The 18,868-nt window shown below is 42.7% G+C and overlaps 2 protein-coding genes across 4 annotated transcripts in view; one reads left to right on the plus strand and one right to left on the minus strand.

Annotated features, from left to right (window-relative positions):
• Positions 1-1,776: 1,776 nt before the first annotated feature.
• Positions 1,777-18,868, minus strand: part of LOC105526276 (histone H2B type 2-F) — a 30,053-nt gene continuing 12,961 nt past the window's right edge. The window contains exon 2 of one of the 2 annotated variants that reach the window (XM_011962220.1): positions 1,777-2,348. In XM_011962220.1, coding sequence (XP_011817610.1) covers positions 2,321-2,348 — 28 coding nt within the window. In that variant the 3' untranslated portion in view covers positions 1,777-2,320. Of the gene's footprint in view, positions 2,349-12,126; positions 12,962-18,868 lie in introns of those variants that run through there. The other variant, XM_011962219.1, reaches the window with a different exon arrangement.
• FCGR1A (Fc fragment of IgG, high affinity Ia, receptor (CD64)) lies at positions 1,784-11,373 on the plus strand. 2 transcript variants are annotated; one of them, XM_011962223.1, is made up of 6 exons: positions 1,784-1,862; positions 2,258-2,278; positions 3,074-3,328; positions 7,378-7,629; positions 8,877-9,161; positions 10,063-11,373. In XM_011962223.1, exons 1-6 carry the CDS (start codon positions 1,832-1,834, stop codon positions 10,290-10,292), a joined length of 1,074 nt encoding a protein of 357 aa, XP_011817613.1. In that variant the 5' UTR covers positions 1,784-1,831; the 3' UTR covers positions 10,293-11,373. The 2 variants fall into 2 exon arrangements, with proteins under 2 accessions (XP_011817613.1, XP_011817612.1); XM_011962222.1 differs by having other exon boundaries at positions 1,805-1,862; positions 3,071-3,328; positions 10,063-10,505.

Here is an 18,868-nt window from a genome sequence, read left to right on the forward strand (position 1 = left end):
GGAAATCAAACTGTCTAATTTTGAATCCTGCTTCTACTTTTTACAACCTTGGGCAAATTACCGATCTCCTCTTTCACTAGATTTATTATTTATAAAATGGAGATAATAATGTCTACTCATAGATTACTGTGAGGCTTAAATAAGAAAATATGTATCAAGCATATTTATCTGGCATGTAATAAGCACTCTAAAACTTATGCAGTGATGAGGATAATGATCATAGACAATCTGACAGCATCTTATCCAAAGGAAAAAATGCACATTTCCTTTGAGTAAGCGCTACTGATTCTAGGAATGTGTCCTAAGGAAACAATAAGTCAAATGTTTAAAGGTAGGCACAAGACTACTTATGGTGGTAAGCAATATTTTTCACTGGTCATACAGTAAAAAATTAGAAATAACCTACATGTTCATGAAGAGAAGTTGGTGAAATAAATTATGGGACATGCATACAGTGGAAAACTTTGGAGACAAAATAGTAAAATAGTTACAAATATAGGCTTTGAATATAAATTTTGACAAACTGAGACTTCTCTCATCTCTTCAGAACACCCTGAGTTCTTCCTGGCCTTTCTTCCTTGCTTTTCATTTGTGTCAGTCAGCTCTTGCTCGTATAGCAATCTTAAAATCTCAGTGGCATATAATGGTAAGCGTTTAGTTCTCACTGTTGCAAGGCAGGTGAGGCAGTTCCGCCTCAAACCACAATGTTTAGGACCGCTCTGTTTTGCACTGTGGTTGACTAGCTGAAAAAGGTTCTTGTGTCAGCAGTCACAGGAGAACAAGAGGATGAGAGATAATGTGTGAAGCTTCCTAAGTGCTAAGTTTGAAATTAGCACCGTGTCGTTTCCATTCACATTTCGCTGGCCAGTGAAAGTTGCACGATGAGCCACAGTCAAGAGTCAGAGAGGTACCCTCATGAGGCTGTGGAGAGAGTGTAGACTCAGGGAGTGGTGAGAAGCTGGGGCCAGTACGTCAATCTACAGCATGATTTGTCATTTTTCATTCTCTGCCAGTAAGATTGCCAGTCTCTCTGTACTCATTGAATTCATCCTAGTTTCTGTTTAGCTCTCTTTCTCTCTTACCACAATACCTAAAAATCTTTTTGTAGGGTTGCAACTCTGTCTCAGGAGCCACCTCAGTTTGGTGGCACACAGCTCACCACTGGTACTCTAAAACTCTTTCCTTGAAGACATTCCTATCCATGGTCATGAGTTATTTTTCGTCTCCATAGCATCCACATTAAACATTTAATTACCTTGGATTTAGCCAAAATAAACACTCCAAATTTATGATGTCTTTCAGGAAGAGAGTTTGTTTACTTTTTTAACCAAAATGGGAGATTGATCCTGTCTGTGTCCCCAGAGGAGCAGAGGCTGGTTTGCATTAGGGCAGCTCTTGTAGATGCGTGACTTTTCCCATGGCCTCATAGAGGCTGATATAGAAACTTCTGGATCCAAAGGATCATTTGGAGGCATTAGCCAGGCATCGAACCAATGATAAGAGTGAGGTTTTGCCATATTCCAACCCTAAGAAACAGAAACGACAGAGGGAAAAAATAATCAGAATGGAATATCAATACAACTTTAGCCTTTTCCCTGGATTCTGAGAGTTCATAACCTAAAAATTAGAACTTCAAAGTGGGAGAGATGCGCTAGGAGGTATGAGCATGGGGAAAGCATGTTTCAAAATTCAAGATGTATTTCCCAGAAAAGGAACAGTCAGAAAAGGCAATTTCCTTCCTCTTTTCTAATTTGGCTCTGGAGCCCCAGCAGAACCTCTTCAATATCTTGCATGTTACAGATTTCGCTGCTCCCACCAGCTTGGAGACAACATGTGGTTCTTGACAGCTCTGCTCCTTTGGGGTAAGTTGGACTCAGAGGGGATAGTTAGAAGGGTACAGGCTGTGGCTGTGGGGAGTCAAGAGTTTTGTCTTCCTGTGGTAACTTTGGGTAGAACTCATGAGTGTGGAGACAACTTGTATCTGTGCTTCCATGGTTTATTAGAGTTTATTTTATCAAAAGGATGGGAAGGGGGACCCTGAGGTAGCATTAAGCCTGGAAACAGCACAGTGAAGTTTCATTGATAACCACCTACAGCTTGTTCAGTTCTGTTAGTACTGGATTTTGAAAGAGAGAAATAGAAACTCAGAGACCTGAGTTGATCCCTCGGAGTCTACATTAATTATGTCTCCCCAGTTCTCTCTTCCTCATCATTTTCCCTGGACCAACTGATATCTTTATTCTCTGATCTCTTGCAGTTCCAGTTGATGGGCAAGTGGGTGAGTGACCTCTAACTCAGCTTCTCCTCCTATGCCACTTTCCTACTTCCAAAGGTTGGATCCTGTTAACCTGAAGAAGAGCATATAGGGGAAGCAGAGAAAGAAGAAAGATTCATAAATTATGTAAAATCTCCCATATTCAGAGCATGATTTTCATAAAAACCATGTTTTGTAAGCTTTCTTTCTAAAGTTTCCTGAATGAGTTCATCCCTCTGAACGAAATGCCTAAATGTATCTGTAACAGCAGGAAAGAGCCAGAATTGCACAAACACTGAAGAAGTCTGCTGGGTTTCCCAACATCCCCTAAACCAGTCTCCTTTACAAGAAAGCAGAGTGGGTTTTTTCTCCTCAGAAAGAGCCAGGCAAATACTGAAAGTTTCAAAGAGAGGAGTTTGAACCTCTGTTTCCAACGCACAAGCTGCGGAAGCCCCGCTCTGTACTCTCAGAGACAGTGTAGTTCAGAGGACAAGGAACACAGCTCCGCTCGGCTTGCCCAAGTCTAAAACCCTGCTTCATTGCTCCCAACCGGAAAACCTACATCAGTAATTGAATCCTCAGCAGCCCCAAATTCCCAACACCCAGATGGGGATTTCATAACATGAACAGAGGTCTCTGCAGCAGGAGTTGGACACTCGTAAAGGCTGGCTTTTGTAGGTTTCCACTTGCTTATTTTTCAAGTAAATCGAAGTATGTATTTTTTCCTTGTGCTATCCACAAAAGCCTCACCAGTCACTCAGAGCCCTCCCCTTTACTCCACTTGATCTTTTTCTTTTTCTTCTTGTAACCTCCAAGTAGATACCACAAAGGCAGTGATCACTTTGCAGCCTCCATGGGTCAGCGTGTTCCAAGAGGAAACCGTAACCTTACAGTGTGAGGTGCCCCGTCTGCCTGGGAGCAACTCCACACAGTGGTTTCTCAATGGCACAGCCACTCAGACCTCGACCCCCAGCTACAGAATCACCTCTGCCAGTGTCAAGGACAGTGGTGAATACAGATGCCAGAGAGGTCCCTCAGGGCGAAGTGACCCCATACAGCTGGAAATCCACAGAGGTAATTATGGCTTGGACCAGGAGGGCCGGAAACCGCAAGGTCTTCCTCTGCGTTCTCTCCTTGCTGGACACCAGATGTGTGTGTGTCAATTTATCTGATGCAGGTCTCAGCACTATGTACCTACCAGGTGAAACTAAATCAATATACTCAAAACATCACAGCAGGTCCTTAAACTATGTCCCAACAGTGCCTCAGCTGGGCCAGCTGTAAGCAGAATGCCTAGAGTGAGACTTAGGCGCTAAGATTGTATCATGATTCCAAATGTATGCCTGCACAAAGTAAATGATAATAATCCAAACAAATGGGCAATAATGAACATCTGCAGTCACCTTCCGCAGAAACAAAACTGCATATATATATATACACACACACACACACATATATACACACATATTATGTGTATATATACATATTAGCATTATATATAAACTATATATATATACACGCATATACATAGTTTTAAAGCTGTGGTTGGTAGAGCACTTTTTAAGTATTGTCCTACATCTTACTTTTATCACTTAATAGAAATCTACTTTAAAATGTCTGCTGCACAGCTGTAGCAGAATTAATTTAACCATTCTGCCTATTAGCAAATTTTTAAGATGTTTCCACTCTTTCGATTTTATAAGCACTGCTGCAATAATCATCTTTACACATACATTCCTGGGGCACATTTCATAGTATATCTGTAAGATAATCTGGACATGGACTTATTGTCATATATTAATAAATGGAAGCAGAAAAGCCCACCACCCAGTTAAACCTGTAAGGAGATGCTATTCGTCAAGAGATGGAGACTGCAATCTTCAGGGGAAAATGCTTCATTCAATATGCAAGACAAAATAACCAAATGTATTATTTAGTTATTCAGAAGTAATGACTTTAAACTTCTTTGAAAGTGATACTGCAAAAGTTAATCCACACTAGAGGCAAAATTACCTTTCTGCAGACATGGCTGCTGTTAGAGGAAATGTGTTTTAGCCAAGGAAGTGTCGAGAATGTCTGAGGGAAGGCTTGAAGTTTCTTGTGTGTCCCTTAGGTCTCTGTAAATAAGTTCTTAGGATGGAGAGGTGAGGGAAGCTGACAGAGCTGGTTCCTTGTTTTTTTTCGAGACAGAGTCTCACACTGGCGCCCAGGCTGGAATGCAGTGGTGCGATCTTGGTTCACTGCAACCTCTGACAGAGCTGTTTCAACAAGACACTTTGGATAGTTCAAGCAGAAGTGTTTCATGGTTCAAGTGACAACTAAAGGACTAGGGCTGGGAAGAGGCTGTTTTCTTCACCACTACATAGACTCTAGGACACCCACATCAGTGACTTATTGAAAACCATATCTTTTTTACATCACATTTTAATGTGAATTTTCATTGAAATGTAACTTATGTACAGCAAGCCATAAATGTACACCGCGGTAAATTTTTGCAAAGTAAACAGCATCCCGATCTATTTTAGACATTTCCAACACCTCAGAAACTCCTTCTTGCCCATTTCTACTCCACCCCCTGACACTGACTTCCAGCACCATAGGTTTTTGGCCTATTTTTGAACTTCATATAAAGGGCTACAGTATGGGAGAGGATGTACTCTTTTGTGTCTGGTTTATTTTTCTCAACATTATGATTGTGAACTGTATACATGTCATAAATTGAAGTTCATTTGTTCTTATTACTGTATATTTCATATTTTCCCGTTCTGCTGAGGGACTCAGGCTGTTTCTGGTTTTGACCTCTTACAAATAGTAATGCTGTGGACATTTTTCAAACATGATTCAAATATTTTCTACCATTACTAGTGTTTGACAGTTTCTGATGGAGGTATGTTACAATTTCCCACTCTTGGATACACAAATGCAAATTAAGCATTTCCTTAATGACTATGATATTGACCATTTTTCACATGTTTATTACCTATTTGGGTATCCTTTTTTGTAAGGTCTTTTTGACAATGTTTCTATTGTCTGTCTTTTTCTTACTGACTTATAGGAGTTATTTATATATTCTGGATATAAGTCCTTTTTCAAGTGTCTTAAATATCTTCTCCCACTCTGTGGCTTTTCTTTTCACTGTCATATTATAGTTTTGTTTGTTTTCAATGAACAAGACTTGTTAATTTTACTACAGTACAATACACCAAAATTTTTGGTTGGTGCTCTCTATGCCCTATTTTAAAATGTTTTGCCACAGTCAGCCATGGGGAATTCATTTGCAGCTCACTGACTCTGAGTCATTTCAATTTAATCACTATATGCTAAGACCAAGAAAATGAAGCTGGTTGGTGGACCCGAGTCCTAATCATATGGCTGACTCCAAAGTCATGAAGATGGGGGAATGATTGTTGAGTAGGAAATTAGTAATGTCTGCGAAAAGCTGCATCTCGTGAATTTTGATATACAATACTCCCACTACCATTTAAGTTTAAAAATTTATAAATTTCCATTATATATTATTTTATTCATGAATTATTTAGATGTTTTTTGGAGGGTGGTTTTTTGTTATTGATTTCTCATGTTATGGCACTTTGGTTAGAATTTGTGTTAAATATGGTATCAGTTCATTAGTATTTGTTGAAAATTGCTTTGTGGCCTAATTCACACTTAATTTTTCTAACATTGCATGTGTGTTTGGAAAGCATATGAATTTTCTTTCTAAAGTAGAGCATCCCACAAAATCAAGCCTATTAATTGTGTCATTCAAATATTTTCTACCATTACTAGTGTTTGGCAGTTTCTGATGGAGATGTGATACCATTTCCTACTCTTTTGGATATATAAAGCAAAGATGGCAGAGTTTGGGCAGTGCAATCTTTCAGCACCTCCTGGCTGTGGGTGGGAATAAGGGAGGGAAGATAATTAATTATATTTGGAAGCATTATATCCGTATCCATGACTGTAAAATTCATGCTACGTATGGCATAGAAACACCTGCCTTCCATTCTTAGATAAGTTCTGGAGAGGGGAAAAGCACTATTGTCTCTTCTCCTTCTTGGTCTCCTAAGAACCCCGTTTTTATTTAGCCAAACCAACTGCCTCTGGAGAAAAGAAAAGTAGTTGAAACGTTTTTGGTTATGTGTAGAGGTGTACATCAAAAGGAAGAAACAATTGACTTGGAGCTTGTTTTGCTAGTGGTATCATTGATCTTACATATGTGAGTATTCATATCAATGTGGTAGGATGTTTATAGCTGGATGTTTGCCCTTCTGTGTGTTTGTCTTAGGATCTGTGGTCCTATTAACAAATTTGTCAAGAGTTGGAGTGTATTTGTTTTATATTGCTGTGTAACAAGTTCAGCAGCTTGCAACAATATACATTTATGATCTTCCTGTTTCCATGGGTCAGGACTCCCATCACAGCTTAGCTGAGTGCTCTGCTGAGGGTCTTCCAAGGCTGCAGTCAGGGTGTTGACTTTGCTGTGTTTCTTTCTTCAGCTCTTCTAGGCTCACAAGGTCACTGGCAGAATTCAGTTCTTTGCGGTTCTAGGACTGAGGTTCCTACTTTCTTGCTGCCCGTCAGTGGGGGGCCACTCTCAGCTCCTAGAGGCCTTTGGCTTGTGATGCTCTCGTAGGCCCTCTCTTGGCATGGCAGCTTACTTCTTCAAGTTCAGCAGCGGACTTTCTCCATCCAGACTGCTAAGATAGAGTCTTACATAATGTAGGAATCCCAAGAGTGACGTTTTATCACCCTTGTCATATTCTGTTGGCCAGAAGCAAGTCATACGTTCCACCCACACTCAAGGGGATTATACATGGGAGTGAGTCATTGGGATCATTTTGGAATTCTGTCTACCATGCGGTATGAACTGTTTCTGTTTCAATCAACTTCTGAGATCTGGAAAGGGAAGATAAGAAAGGGCCGTGTGCACAGTTGCCAGTAAAGATTGCTTTTCTTTCCACCGAAGCTAAAGATATTTGAGGAACTGGATATAGGCCTGAGATTTAGCAGAGCTCTGAGGCTGGATGTTGCAAGGAGGAAAAACAGAAAGCCCACAGGGCCAAGCTTGGGCCTCCTTGTACCTCCTGCACTGTATACATACATTTTGGGTTCACTTTTTTCAGGCTGGCTACTACTGCAGGTATCCGGCAGAGTCTTCACAGAAGGAGAACCTCTGGCCTTGAGGTGTCATGCATGGAAGGATAAGCTGGTGTACAATGTGCTTTACTATCAAAATGGCAAATGCTTTAAGTTTTTCTACCGGAATTCTAACCTCACCATTCTGAAAACCAACATAAGTCACAACGGCACCTACCACTGCTCAGGCATGGGAAAGCATCGCTACACATCAGCAGGAGTGTCTGTCACTGTGAAAGGTATCGTATCGGAATAGTCATAGAACTGATAGTCCCTCCCCCTGAGGGACCATCATAAACAATCTAAACTCCTCACTTTAATTTACAAGCGAAGAAACTGGGCTCCAGAGAAGTCAACTGCCTTACTAAAGGCCACACCATGACCAGTAGCTGGAACCAGAACTGAGGTCTCTGGGTCCCAGTCCATTACTCTTTCCAGTGTACCGCAGCCCCCCATCAATAATCACAAGAGCTGATGTCAATGTCAGGGCATAATGGTGGTCCATTTCATCCATCTTATTTTAGTTGTAAGGAATAGAGACTCACTCTAGGTAGCTAGGAGAGTTAGAAAATAATGCCATGGAATCTCATGAAAGCTCCATAGAAAGAGAAACCTGGAAAACATGAGGAACAGGTTATACTGTCCATCTACCTCTCAGGGACAAAGCAGCCTCTGTGGCGCCACTTCTTCCTGAGCCTCTGCAAGCTAAGCAGTTTGCATATGGCCTTGTTCTGACCCTTTCACAGCCTTTCCTCCTAATACAATCACTAACAATTTTCTCTGTCTGAACAAAAAGAAGTTCACTCCTGTGGGAAAGAAATTATTGTTCCAGATTATCTTTCTAAGTCAGGAACACAAGTAACGAGTCACTGAAATGGCAAATGTGTGAGTCAGGGTTCACTCCTAGTTGACCACTGCCAGAAGGGCATGGTTATCTACCAGATGACATAGCCATTCAGGGAAGGATGGACCATGTAGAGCAGGGGTTCCCAACCCTTACTGGTCTGTGGCCTGTTAGGAACTGGGCTGCACAGCAGGAGATGAGCTTCCTCATGGGTCAGCAGTACAGCCTGAGCTCCTCCTCCTGTCCAATCAGTGGTGGCATTAGATTCTCATAGAAACACGAACCCTATTGTGAACTGCGCATGCCTGATGATCTGAGGTGGAACGGTTTCCTTCCAAAACCATCCCCACCCCACCCCCCGGCTGTGGAAAAATTGCCTTCCACAAAACCCAGCCCTAGTGCCAAAAAGGTTGGGGACCACTGGTTTAGAGGTATCCTCGGTAGGACTGAGCAAGTTGGCAACCCTAATTATGTCTATTAGGACACCCCAAGAATGGCTCTCTGCTGGAAGTAGGAAGGGTTAATGCCTTATGGATGCATTTTCTAGGGCCAGGTTTCCCAAGGGGGTAAAGCATGTGTCTTTTGTGAAAAGGACCTGGATGCTCAACAGGCAACCCTGTCCCCCATCAACTTTCTCCTTAGAGCTATTTCCAGCTCCAGTGCTGAACGCATCTGTGACATCCCCGCTCCTGGAGGGGAATCCGGTCACCCTGAGCTGTGAAACAAAGTTGCTTCTGCAGAGGCCTGGTTTGCAGCTTTACTTCTCCTTCTACATGGGCAGCAAGACCCTGCGAGGCAGGAACACATCCTCTGAATACCAAATACTAACTGCTAGAAGAGAAGACTCTGGGTTATACTGGTGCGAGGCCACCACAGAAGACGGAAATGTCCTTAAGCGCAGCCCTGAGTTGGAGCTTCAAGTGCTTGGTGAGTGCGAATGACGAGAAGCCACTAGCGCAGGAGAAGGGACTCCCTTATCTCCCATGGGACTGAGGTTTGTTCAAGGGTTTCATGGCCCAAAGAGGAGGGGTAAGTCTCTTCAGGAAAAGCCCACGAGCAGACCTTTCCATCCTTGATTCAGAACATCACTCTTCTCCTCGCAAACTTTATTAAATTTCCTTTCCTTTCTTTTTCTTTTTCCTTTGCCTTTCCGTCCTCCATTTCTTTCTTTCGTTTTCTCCTCTGTCCTTCTTTTCTTCTCCTTCTCTATTTTATTTTCCCCTCCCTCCCACTCTTCCCTCCACCCCATAACCCCCCTTCTCACTCTCTCTTCCTGCTTCCCTGCCTCCCTCCCCCTCACCAACAATCTCACCAACAATTTATCAAGTTCCTCCTATCTATTTTCATAGGTCTGGGGATATAAAAACATTTGAGCATAGTTTTTGCTTCAAGGAATTCACAAGGTGGATTTATCAGACACTGATTTTGTAAACTGCAAATCACCACCTTCCCAAGTGTCTCTGTGTAACTGAGGCAGAGGGATTGTGAGCTCCAGAACAAAGGCTCCTTGGGGGTGAAAAAAGTTAATCTTCAACCCAAATTCATTTCAAGTATTAAATGGCATAGACATACCAGTTGTTTCTGGAACTAGGGAGTAAGTCCACTGACAGGGCCCAGCAATTAAGCTCTTCCAAGGAGCCTGTCCCCGTCTATACACCATATAGCCAGTTAGAGCTACTGCCAGTTCCTTCCTGCTCCCTAAAATGACCAGTGCCTCCTTGAGGACAGGCACATCAGGTCTCAGTCAACCTTCCCCTCCAAACATAACTCAGCCAGACCCCTCTGGTCTCTAAATAGTATCTCTTCTCTTTGTCTTTTTCTGTTTCAGGCCTCCAGTTACCAACTCCTGTCTGGCTTCATGTCCTTTTCTATCTGGTAGTGGGAATAATGTTTTTAGTGAACACTGTTCTCTGGGTGACAATACGTAAAGAACTGAAAAGAAAGAAAAAGTGGAATTTAGAAATCTCTTTGGATTCTGGTCATGAGAAGAAGGTAACTTCCAGCCTTCAAGAAGACAGACATTTAGAAGAAGAGCTGGAGTGTCAGGAACAAGAATAAGAACAGCTGCAGGAAGGCGTGCACCGGAAGGAGCCTGAGGAGGCCAAGTAGCAGCAGCTCAGTGGGTGGCCATCGATCTGGACTGTCCCCTGCCCACTTCCTCCCCGTGAGCACTGCACACAAACATCCAAAAGTTCAACAACACCAGAACTGTGTGTCTCATGGCATATAACTCTTAAATAAAGCAAATACATGAACTGACTGCAACTGGGATACATTTGGAAATTTGGTCATCAGAGATGACTTTAAATGAGGCCTACTCTAAAGAAATCTTGAAAAACTTACAAATCAAGCCTAGCCTGATAATCCTACTACATAGTTTGAAAAATAGTATTTCATTTCTCAGAACAAGGTAAAAAGGTGAGTGGGTGCATAGGGACAGAAGATTAAGATAGAGAAAGAGACAGAATGAGAGAGAGGGAGACGAAGAGACACACACACAGCCAGGAGTGGGCAGATTTCTGGGAGACAAGAGGGATTAGTATAGACGATAAGGAGGGAAATAGAACTTACAAATGACTCCTACGGGACTGTGAGACTGAGAGGGCTCACGCCTCTGTTCAGGACACTTAGTTCATGGCTTTTCTCTTTGACTTTACTAAAAGAGAATGTCCCCATGTATGTTCTAGGCATACAAGGGGGTAACTCATGATGACAGATGGATATATTATTCTTGCCCTCTCTTTTGAGGCTTTCTCATAACCCCTGTATTTCTAGAGACAACAGAAATGCTGCGAGTCCCAGGCCCTTGCCCTGTAGGAAGGCAGAATGTAACTGTTCTTTTTGTTTAACAATTAAGTCCAAATCTCCAAGTGCGGCACTGCAAGGAGAAACTTCAAGTAGGTAGAAGCGGCGATATCACAGAGTCCAGACCTTGCCTCCAGAGGTTTGCTTTACCTTCCTGATTTTCTGGTTGATTACTAACCAGCTTCAGGATATGCTGCTCACACTTGGGCTGTAATTTGGAGACAAAGTATTTTCCTGCCACTCTGTAACATAGCTGAGATAAAAACTGAACTATGTAAATGACTCTACTAAAAGTTTAGGGACAAAAACAGGAGGAGTATGACACACGTAGCAACTTGATTCTAGATTATTTGGTTTGACCCGTAAATGATGGGTTGGAGCGTCGCGCTCCGAGCGTGTCTCACCGCAGGGCGCTTGCGCCACACTGTGGCCGCCTGTGCATATTGCAGCCTCCGCCCCCATCTGAGGGCCGCAGCCGCCGGCGCCCGGGAACCCAGCTGCGCCGAAAGCTGTTGGGCGCGCGCTTCTCCGCAGCTCCGCCCTCACCAAAACCCAGTGAGAAATTATTTGCATTCCTGGAGGCTGCAGGAGCGACAAATGAGCTCTAGGAATCGGTGGGTAGGAGCGGCGGCAGACGGATGGAAGAGAGCAAGGGGTCGGCCGTTCGTGTCTGATTCGCCCGAGTCAAGGGGCAGTCCCCCAAAATCCCAACGTCATTGTTTCCTCTAGGCCGGCAGATGTGAAAATCCGGCGACAGGATGGAAGTTCCGTAGTCCGCGAGGGCCCGCGGCCTCCCCAGGCGCGTAGCTGAGTCCCTCCCACCCCTCCCCGGGCCTGCCTGCTCTCGGGCCCCGGCACGGCGCCACCTGACGGCCGCCTGTGGAGGTTGCAGCTGCCGTCTGTGGAGGTGGCAGCTGCCGCCAAGCCTTGGTGCTGCTGCGGGCCTGAGGTGCGCCAGGCCGAGCCTCCGCGGAAAGGAGGACTGATAGATCACAGGAAGCGGGAGGACGGCCCTGGGTTCCCAGCAGCCGTCCCAGCTTCTTGGCCTGGCGCTAGAGCAGCCAGAGGCGGCGGCGGCAGGGAGGGAGCTGGTGAGGAGTGCAAGAGGCCGCCCGCCTCCCCGCCCAGCTCGGAGGACCTCCCAGCTGGTTCCCTCGCCGTCAGAAGCAGGAGGGGAGCTAGCTGGCTCCGCGGGATCAGCAAGCCCGCAGGCAAGAAGGCTCCAGGCTCCGCAGGGGCCAACCCACATGGACTCGGAAACCGCCGAGCTTCACCCGCAAGGGTCCACGGCCCATCCTATCACGGATGAAAAGATTACAGGACTGACAATGAGGCCCTGGAGGGATCTGATACATCTGGCGGGGAGGAGGGTGGGTCGGACTTTTGGGGGATCGCGGGGTGGAAGAATGTCCTTCTTCTCCCTGGGACCTACCGAGGGTTCACCTGTGAGGGTCTTGGGCCCATCCTTCAATCCGAGGGCTTCCAAGTCAAAGCACAACTTCCCAGAGTGGACAGGCGGAGTAGAACCGGCCTTAGGTTGGGAGGGTGGGTCGTTAGGGGTCGTTCCTCACCTTCCAGGCTCGGTATGGAGACCTCTAAATTCATTCTAGGACCACAAGAGCTTCTGTAAGAGTCCGGGCCGTTTCAGAACACTCAGAGGTTCCTAACTTGAGAAGTAATCCCCAAAGCAGACCAACCCGGTTTGGGGTAAAACAGGAATAGCTTGGTCCATTCTGGATCTTTCCTAGCTAAATGCCTTCAGGATTTAGGAATCTTTTCCCAGGAGGGCCAAGGATTAGCTGGACCTGCCCAGCGATTCCAGCCCTGAGAACCAGACAGAATGGAGGCATAGCTGACAGCTGGCTGGGAGGGGGCTGACGGTCCTCACTGCCACCAGGCTTAGTTGAGACAGATCCCCCAAGCTGTAGAGAAGACAACAGAAGCAAGGAGACCAGTTAGGAATGTAGGTGAGAGGCAGTGGCAGCCTGGACTAACATGGTAACAGTGGAGCTATTGAGAGTGGTCACATTTGGAAGATGTTTTGTAGGAAGTGTCAACAAAGTTTCTTATTGATTAGATGTAGGGAATGTGAGAAAGAGAAGAATGGGAGGGAAAACACCTAGATTTTGGGCCAAAGCAATAAATAGTCCATTGACAGAATTGAGAAAGCAAGTTGGAGGAGGGGAACACGGTAGCAAGAAGCAGAAGTTTCATATTGGACATGTTAAGATTCCTATTTGACATTTAAGTGTAACTGTTGAAAAAGCAATAGATAGATGAAGAATCCTGGACTAGAGATACAAATTTGCCAATCATCATATAGATGTGGTATTTAGAGTCAGAGGACCAGAAAGGACAATGTGAGGGGGAAGTACAGATAGAAAAAGGTCTAAGCCTGAACTGTGAAACATGCCACATTTTAGAGGTTGCATAGAAGAGGTGATAGCAGAGGATACTGATAAGGAGTAGCCAGTGAGGTAGGAGGAAAAAACAGAGAAGAAAATGGCTCAAGAAAGAGAGATCAACTATGTCAAATTCTCCTGAGAAAACTATTGGATTTGGAGTGGGACTGCACTAAATCTGTAGATCTTTTGGGGGCAGGGGGCAGGAGGGAGAGGGTTAGGGAGGATTGATATCATTCCAACATTGACTTTCCAATCCATGAACTCTCCATTTATTTATTTATGTCACTGTTAATGTCTCACAACAATATTATAGTATTCTCTCTAGATGTGTTAGATGTATTCTTAGGTCCTTCATTTTTGTGTTATTGTAAATGGTATTGTTAGAATCTTCAGAAGTAATTATTGGCCACATGCGGTGGTTCATGCCTGTAATCCTAGAACTTTGGGAGGCCGAGGCAGGCAGACGCTTGAGTCAGGTGTTGGAGACCAGCCTGGGCAACATGGCAAACCCCATCTCTACAAAGAATACAAAAATTAGCCAGTGGCACACGCCTGTAATCCCAGCTACTTGGGAGGCTGAGGTAGGAGGATCAACTGAGCCCAGGAGGTGGAGGCTGCAGTAAGCCAAGAGCGCACCACTGCACTTCAGCCTGGGTGGCAGAGGGAAACCCTGTCTCAAAAAAATAGTAATAATAAAAAATTAATTATTACCAGTCTCATAGCTGAGGTAGAAATTTTCTTAAAAAAATAAGTAAGTACTGCATTTATTCACTCCAAGAAAAGTAAAAGCTAAGGCCCAGAATGTGGCAAGTCAAGGGTTAAAAGAAGAGAACAAGTTTTCCTCTGCCTAGCAAGCTCACTTCAAGGACAGTGATAAGATAATGCTGTCCGAATAGCCAAGGCCAAAGGAATAGGCTCCAGACACCCCTCCCTTCCAGAGCAAGGTTGAAGGAAAAAAAAGGGACAGATTCTTTTACTCTTACTTTTTCCCCAGGCTTCTTAAACATTATTATTTACAAATGTCTGTATTTAGCCAGTTTTTGTTTTTCTTTCAATGCAACTACAGGGTTACCAGCTATGCAAGGTCCCAAGTTATGTTATGCTATAGATTACATGACCTGTCACTGTAAGATTAACCGCTTTTGTTTTGCTTCTGTAAGGCTGCTTCTAAAAACCCCACTCTGTCTTTGTCCAATGCTCAGCTTTTTAGATGCAAATCTAAAAACTGAAAGACCAAATATAAAAACTGAAAGACCTTAAGACACATATATCTTAAGCTTGGCAATGGAAAGCAGGATGTCACACACACACAAAGCTAGTAATGTGAAAATCTGGTCTTGCATAAGGTCTTTTAGGTTTAGACTTCTTTGTTAATGCACATTGGCAGGAAAATGGGAACCAATAAAATTGTTTGCTGTCCTTCTCCCTCTATTCTCCACTTCTTGTTTTGTTTCTAAATGTGGGGTCAAAACTTCCAAAGGGTAAGAAGCTCATTTTTCTGCCTTTCCCCTTCATCTCCCTATCGCACTAGGTGCATACTACTCCTTAACACTTAGAGAAGGTAAAAAAAGAATAAATTGTGGAGAGGGAGCATATGTGAAAGTAAAAGATTCCCAGACATAAAATGGGAGTTAATGGAGAAAGAAAATCTCTAAGGAAGACTAGAAATAATTGGGTTAGGGATTCTCGAAAAGTAAACTAAATTCCCCAAATGTGGTATTCTCTGAGAAGATAATTTAATTTTGAAGAAGAACTGGTATGCTATCGTGAAACAGCAGTCATCTGGAGCCTGGCTGTGACTTCAAGGCCCACTTCTGGAAGGTCAGAAAAAGACCTCAAAGAGGAGAAATGGGCATTTACGTAGGTTTATAAGTACCATCTTTATTTTAGAAAATAATCATTTTCTACCTTGAATTCTAGTTTATTGTGACGAAAGATTGTAAAATTTCGGGACATGACTGAATTGAAATCTTGGTCCTGCACTTAAATAGCTCTTTGAATTGCAATTTATTATCCCAATTATTTTATCCTTTCATTCTACTGTGAAATCATGGCACATAATGGTCAACTTTATTATTTTAATTTACCGAATGCTTATTTACCTTTCATGGGTTATTTCATTTAGCCTTCATAATATCTGTTGTTGCCATTGCCTCACACTCAGTAGGTGGCTTTTAATACTATTCTATTATTTTGATCAATTTGTTTAATATAAATGTTCTCTCCTCAGTGTTTGGTAACGCTGTCTGGGCTTGCTTTTGTTAGTTTTTAGAGACAGAGTCTTGTTGTGTCGCCCAGGCTGGAGTACAGTGGCGCAATCTCAGCTCACTGCCTCTGCCTCCTGGGTTCAAGTGATTCTCCTGCCTCAGACTCCCAAGTAGCCGGGATTATAGGCACACACCACGACACCTGACTAATTTTTGTATTTTTAGTAGAGACGAGGTTTCACCATGTTGGCTAGGCTGGTCTCAAACTCCTGATCTCAAGTGGTCCACCCACCTCGCTCTCCCAAAGTGCTGGGATTACAGGCGTGAGCTGCCACACCCGGCCTTGGTACTATTTTTAAGGATATGTATATCTGATTTTTTTTCTGTTTATCTTATAGTTATTCTTTATTCAGGTATTTTACTTTTCTTAGCTCAACTTTGGTAATGTCTATGGAAAAGTCACCATTTTGTCTACAATTGCAAATATATTTATATCAAAAATACACATCACTTTAGTATCTTCTATATCTAATATTACTTATGTGCTTTTTCAATAGTAAGCTTATGGGAGGATTAACTCTAATTTTCTTTTCAGAGAACAGCCTTTGGTTTTATAAATTCCATTTTGGTGGAATAGGAAGGTATGATCCGTTTCATTGACTATGCGTTCATCTTAGTTTATTCCTTCTACTTTCCACAGGTTTTTGTTGTGTTCCTTTATTAGTGTTTGAGTTAAAAACTTAATGCTCTCTCTGTTGCTCAGGCTGGAGTGCAGTGGCATGATCTCAACTCACTGTAACCTCCGCCTCCCAGGATCAACGATCCTCCTGTCTCAGCCTCCCTAGTAGCTGGGACTATAGGCATGCACCAGCACATTCAGCTAATTTTTGTATCTGTTGGAGACACAGGGTCCTGCCATGTTGTCCAGGCTGGTCTCCAACTCCTGAGGCAATAATTGGGAGTCCAAGGCGATCTGCCCACCAATTATTTTCTCTTAAATGCATTTTAAAGCTACGAATTTTCTCCTGACTGCTTCACATAGGTTTTAATATTATTTGCCATGAAATATATTCCACAGTGGAATGACAGATAATTGGGATAAGAAATGGCAATTCAATGAGTTATTTAAAGATAGGGCTAAGATTTGAATTCTAGCTTACTGGGACCAAAGCTTGTGAAGTCTCAGGGTATGGTTGAATTATAGTGCTCTTGTTATTTCTAAAGAGTGTATAATTTTTATTCTGATATCCCCTTTAACCCATGTGGTTTTTCCTAAGAGCACAACTTAAGGAGGGCATGTTTGATTATTTTATTGTTTTATAATCAGTTAACTATGCCCTGGTCCTATATGGTTTCAGCTTTTCAACACTTGAGACTTAATTTGCCATCTCACTTATGGTCAATTTTTGTCAATATTCCATGTGAATCTGAAAATAATGTAACTTTCCCATTTTGAATATAAGATGGTATAGGCATAATTATAGTTATGATTAATCTTATTAACCATGTTCTTCAAATTCTCCATATCCTCAATAAGTTTCAGTCAACTGGATCTGTCAATTCCTAAGAAAGGTGTATTAAACTTATCACTGTGATTGTTGACTTATATGCACATATGTGTGTGTATCCTTGTTACATGCAAATAATTCATGGTCATTCCTTAATGGAGCACTACCTTTATGAATATGAGATACCCTTCTAGTGCCATATATAAATGTATTTTTAAACCTACATTTTTTTTTTTTTTTTTTTGAGACAGGAACTTGCTCTGTCACCCAGGCCAGAGTGCAAAGGTGCAATCATAGCTAATTGCACCCTCGATCTCCTAGGCTCAAGCAATCCTCCTCCTTCAGCCTCCTAAGTAGCTGGGACTACAGGTGCATGTAACCATGCCTGGCTAATATTTTTACTTTTATAGAGACAAGGGTCTTGTTTTGTTGCCCAGGCTGATCTCGAACTCTTGGCTTCAAGTGATCCTCCTGCCTCAGCCTCCCAAAGTGCCAGGATTACATGTGTGACCCACCATGTAAGCGCATATTTTTCTAACTTCTACAGTAATAGTATCTATATCCTACTTATTTATAACATAAATCTTACTTAGCTTGTTTTCTCTTCACTCTTGCTCTCCCTACCTCCCTCCTATATCACCTGGAATTGGAATTCCAGGTTTTCTTTTTAATTTTCTAGAATCTAAATTCACTTTGTTTAGCAATATCTTTTACCAAATACATTACCACCGTTGCTTCTGTTATCTCACATCTTCCCTTATGATCTTTTTTACATTATTGCTGGAATAGAATTCTGAAAAGTCACCCACACTTAAGTGAGTTTAATTGAATTCAAAATTCTTTTCCCTAGATTTAAAAAAAATCATGCTTCATGTCTTCTTATATCCAGTGGAACCCAAATGAGAAGTTGGATGTAAATTTAACTTCCATTTCTTCATAAGCATTTTCCCTGAATATGTTTAGGAAGTTCTCTTTGTTCTCAAATTTTGTCACTGTGAATCTAGGTGAGGGTCCTTCTTACCCTGTATGCTCAGAATTTAATAGGACCTTGCAGTCTAAGGATGTATATATGCATTTAGATCCTGTGAAATATCCTCCTTTTATTCCTTTATTTTCTCCTAACTGTGGTTGCATACTACACAATAGTAGGTTGTACACTACACATTGACAAATCATATTATTCAAATGGCATCCCCTGAAATTGTGCAGTGCACAATCAGCAAATCTTATTTGGTAGATCTATATTTTATTTCTTACATGTTCTGAATTCTCCCCTCCTCTACTGACCCCTCATCCTACTAGATGAGTTTAGAACATCTGGATCTATTTTTCATATCATTTAACTTTTCTTTCATTTCTGCATGCATCTTTTTATATGGCTTTGTGGGGGAATTTCTGGCTTATCTTGATCATTGTGAGGGGGGAGAAACTCAAACTATGTGTTTCCTGTGCTTTCACACCACAACAATCAACACAGAAGACTGACCAAATGTGACGGGCGTGGGTGGGGAAAGGGTCTCCACACAGCAAGCAAGCAGTCGGTTCTGCAGTGGACACCAGCTGAGTATAACTCCAATTCAATTTTTACACTATTTGTCAGGAGATCCCACAGGTTGAGGGCTGAGTCTACCAGACTGCCCCCACTTCAAATGCCAGTTGCAAGTCTGGGCCTCCAGAACTTCTGACCAACTATTTCCAGGTTGGGATTC

This window comes from Colobus angolensis, unplaced genomic scaffold, assembly GCF_000951035.1.
Source record: "Colobus angolensis palliatus isolate OR3802 unplaced genomic scaffold, Cang.pa_1.0 Scaffold584, whole genome shotgun sequence".
Lineage (NCBI taxonomy): Eukaryota > Metazoa > Chordata > Mammalia > Primates > Cercopithecidae > Colobus > Colobus angolensis.

Excerpts from the sequence above, each read along its gene's own strand:
- FCGR1A (XM_011962222.1), top strand. The coding sequence starts at position 1,832 with ATGTGGTTCTTGACAGCTCTGCTCCTTTGGG. Across the intron at positions 1,863-2,257 it reads GACAGCTCTGCTCCTTTGGG|TTCCAGTTGATGGGCAAGTG; the intron begins GTAAGTTGGACT and ends GATCTCTTGCAG. Across the intron at positions 2,279-3,070 it reads TCCAGTTGATGGGCAAGTGG|TAGATACCACAAAGGCAGTG; the intron begins GTGAGTGACCTC and ends GTAACCTCCAAG.